Below are 3,728 nucleotides of genomic sequence, written 5' to 3'. Positions count from 1 at the left end.
AAACCAGAAACGCCAGCCGCTACCGGCAGTTCTTTGCCTGGCAGAAGAGGTTCAGCGTGAAGCTCTACACCGACTGGAGGGAGCGGATCTGCACCATCTGCACCGCCTACCCCCGCCTGCCCCGTGGCCGCATCTATCCTGACCTGGAGAGCTGGTTCAACCACTAGCACGGGGCTGGTGTGCACGGGGACCATCGCGGATGCATCCGGGCAGAGGATACCGGCGTGGGGACAGTGTGGGACACCCTCTTACAAACCAGGACGTGGGGCAGGGAGGGACGCAGGAGCCCCGACCTCTCCTCCCAGCCCAGCTGTTGCCACACTGGGACCTTGAGCAACTCCGTGTGACTTAATTTCTTGCAAAACGAGACTAACCCCGCCCCCCCCACCCCAGACCCAACACTGACCTACCTCACCAGGGTGCTGGCAGAACGAGAGGGTGCTTTGGAAATAAATGACCCAGTGGTGCAGAGGCTCTGCCTGTGGCGCAGGGGCTGGCCAGGGTTTGACACTCAGGGGGCCTCCGGGCTCCCCAACCTTCCCATGCAATCACTCCATGTCCCCCCAGCATTGTCTGCTGCATGTGAAGCCCCAGTGGCAGAGGCCCCATGGTTACGTTTCTGGCAGGGGTGCAACAGCCGAGCTCAGGGCAGCCCAGGGGGACCCAGCACCCCGTGTCAGGGACGAAGAGCACAGCCTATGCTCCGACACTTCCTGGCAGCACCCATTTCCCCCCTCCACTCCCCCTCTCGTGCTGTGGTTGTCACTATGCTGGTACAGACCAGCAGGACAGCGGATGCTCTCGAGGGCAATCTCAGCCTGGAGTCAGAGAGGGATGCTGTGGTTTCTTGCTCCCCCGCCGGCACGCCTGCCCTGCTGCAGCAGGAAGCCAGAGAGGAGCCTCGCAGCCAGCCCACAGAAAAGCCGGCCCTTGGAGGCACCCTATGGCGCTGGCATCCTGCTCAGTCTGCCCTCGGCACTGCCAAGCCCCCGTGCACCATGCGCGCACCCCAGGCACCCATGCTACCAGCACCCTGCAGTGCTGGACCCGAAACACGCACATGCTGCACCGTGGGCACCCTGCACCATGCGCACATCCTGCACCATGCACACACCCTGCACCGTGGGCACCCTGTGCCGTGCACACACCCTGCACCATGGGCACCCTGCACCAAGTACACACCCTGCACCATGCACACTCCCTGCACCATGGGCACCATGCACACACCCTGCACCATGGGCATCGTGCACCACACACGCTCCCTGCAACACGGGCATCCTGCACTACGGGCACCCTGCACCACGCACACACCCTGCACCACGCACACACCCTGCACCATGGGCACCCTGCACCAAGCACACACCCTGCACCATGCACACACCCTGCACCACGCACACACCATGCACTGATGGCACCCTGCATGGAAACACCTCTTTACCATGAGCACCCTGCACCCTGGGCACCCTGTATCCCACACTCCCTGCACCGAGGGCACCCTTGCAGCGCATGCACCCTGCACTGTGGGCAGGGGCAATACCCAGGCACCCCGAGGGGAAGCACCCATCTGAGATCAGAGGCAGATGTCAGGGTTGGGCGACAGGACCAGGGAGTGGGACATGACTGCTCCATCCGTGCCTTCCTCCGTGCTCCTTGGCTCAGTGCCATCAACCCCTGATACAAACGACTCATTTTCATAGAATCACAGGCTGGTTTGGGCTGGGACCTTAAAGCCCATCAAGTCCCACCCCCTGCCATGGGCAGGGACACCTCCCACTAGCCCAGGTTGCCCAAAGCCTCATCCAGCCTGGCCTTGAACCCCTCCAGGGATGGGGCATCCACAGCTTCTCTGGGCAACCTGGGCAACTGCCTCACCCCCCTGCACAGGAAAACATTTTTTCTTCACACCTCATCTCAATCTCCCCTCTTTCAGCTTTTTTCACAGGTTTCCCCTGGTTTCCCTCACTGCAGCCCCGAAGTTGCCCACCCCCACCCCTGCCATCCTGTGAGCTGCTGGGTGCCCCCCAGGACCCGCTCCCCATGCCCAGGGTGAAGCGGGACGCAGGCACGCAGTAACAGACCTCAGCAGAGGGGATATTCATGCACCAGGCTGGCACTTCACTGTGTCCCAACCCCGGCAGACCTCAGCCAGCCCAGCCCTGGTGGGGCTGCAGTTTGACGGGCACACCACACCATGCTCTTCTGATTTCTGTGGCTTCCACTTTCCGTCTCGTTTTGTCTTCTGGATCAACTGAAAGTGGAGCAGGAGGGGCTGCGAGTGCCCGCGGGCAGGGCAGTGGGATTTGGGGGTCCCACGGGGAGCTGGGGCACCTGCCCAGCTGGCCTTTTGCTGGAGTGGAAAATCAGATGGTGGAAATGTGCAGAGAAGCAAACTTCAGGGATGTAACATTTTTCTCAGGCTTTCTGCTACTGACCCCGCCACCCTTCAGCACCCCCAAAGGGCCAGGCAGCAAAGGGCAGCAGTGGGGGGCAGTTTCCAGCGAGTGCCATGCCCCCACCCCGTGGGCAGGCAGGGACACGGCCCTGGGCACCAGGCACTGGGGAGGAAGCGGGAACAAGGGTGCGCCAAGGGGGTCCTGCCCCATGGTGCTGGCACCCAGCCAGGTACGCACCCCAGCCCTTTGCGGGGTCCCACGGTGCCCCACAGCAGCTGTCTGCAGCCACCCCGCTCCTGACCCGCACCAGGAGCAAACCCACCATTTCCTGGCAGCCAAGCTGGAAAAGGGGCTTTTCAGAAGTTTCCCTGCAGGCTGGGTCACTTCATAGTTTCGGCTCAGGGGAAAAATCCCTCGGGGGTGCAGGCTGGTGGCAAACCAGGCTGCAGAGGCCATGGCAGTGAAAAGTGAGGTGCCACCCCCTGATGCTTGCTTCTGTCTGGGCTGGTACCCCCAGTCCCTACCAGCTCACCCCTGGTGCCTGGCCAGACCTGCCTGGGCTGGCACCCCCCACACAGCCACCGCAAGGCTGCTCCGGCTGGACCACGCACACGGAAGCATCCCTCGCCCACCAGTGCCACACTGGCAGCCCCCTGGCGAGGACAGCCCAGGCATCCTGCACCTCTCCCCTGCCCCCCCAGGGCTGGGGACTCAGCTCCCTGGTCCCTCCCTGGCCATGGCATCCACAGGAGCAGCCTGCGAGATTCTGCTGCACTTCCACCTTTCCCAAAAGTGGAAAAACCAGCTCTGATCAGGTGGAAGGTAACCCCCGCCCCCAGTCCTGACCACCCTGCTTTGGTGGGGGGCACAGCCCCAATACGCTGGTGTCCCCCCAGGGCCAAGCTGGCACCGTTCCTGGCAGAGGGCTCGGTGCAGTCAGCGAGAGCCAGGGGCTGCTGGCACCATGGGGACAGGTCAGCCCTATGAGGGTGGCACCAGTCCAGCCCCACTGCGCCCCACTGCACCCCCACCTGTGGCCAAACCCATGAGGCTAGGCTGCCCGGCACTGTGCAGGAGCCAGGAATGCAAGGGAAACAAGGAAAGGGTTAACTCACTCTCATGCCCCAAAGAACTGAGATTTATTTAATTGCCAGAGGGAATTTGATTAAGAAAAAAAAATATATAAAAAAAAAATCAACTACAGCAGGCTCAAAGGCACAGGGGGTGCCAGCAGCATGGGACCCCCTGGGAAAGATGGTCCCTGGGCAGCTGGGCTGGGGCAGAGGGGCAACAGCTGGAGAGCTGGGCCCAAGGGCTGGGCAGGACCCCCACCAC

The 3,728-nt window shown here is 62.4% G+C and overlaps 1 protein-coding gene across 1 annotated transcript in view; it reads left to right on the top strand.

Moving 5' to 3' along the window:
- The window catches only part of FUT7 (fucosyltransferase 7 (alpha (1,3) fucosyltransferase)), a gene marked incomplete at its 5' end in the record, with an annotated part of 979 nt that extends 812 nt beyond the window's left edge, over nucleotides 1-167 (top strand). Inside the window, 1 exon segment of the mRNA XM_010083119.1 lies at nucleotides 1-167. This exon segment is cut by the window's left edge and continues 600 nt beyond it. Within this exon segment, the coding sequence (XP_010081421.1) occupies nucleotides 1-167 (167 nt within the window).
- Nucleotides 168-3,728: the final 3,561 nt, after the last annotated feature.

Source organism: Pterocles gutturalis, unplaced genomic scaffold (genome assembly GCF_000699245.1).
Source record: "Pterocles gutturalis isolate BGI_N339 unplaced genomic scaffold, ASM69924v1 scaffold20215, whole genome shotgun sequence".
Taxonomy (NCBI): Eukaryota; Metazoa; Chordata; class Aves; order Pterocliformes; family Pteroclidae; genus Pterocles; species Pterocles gutturalis.
The sequence above is the reverse complement of the archived record's forward strand: the minus strand, read 5'-3'. Positions and strand labels throughout refer to the sequence as shown.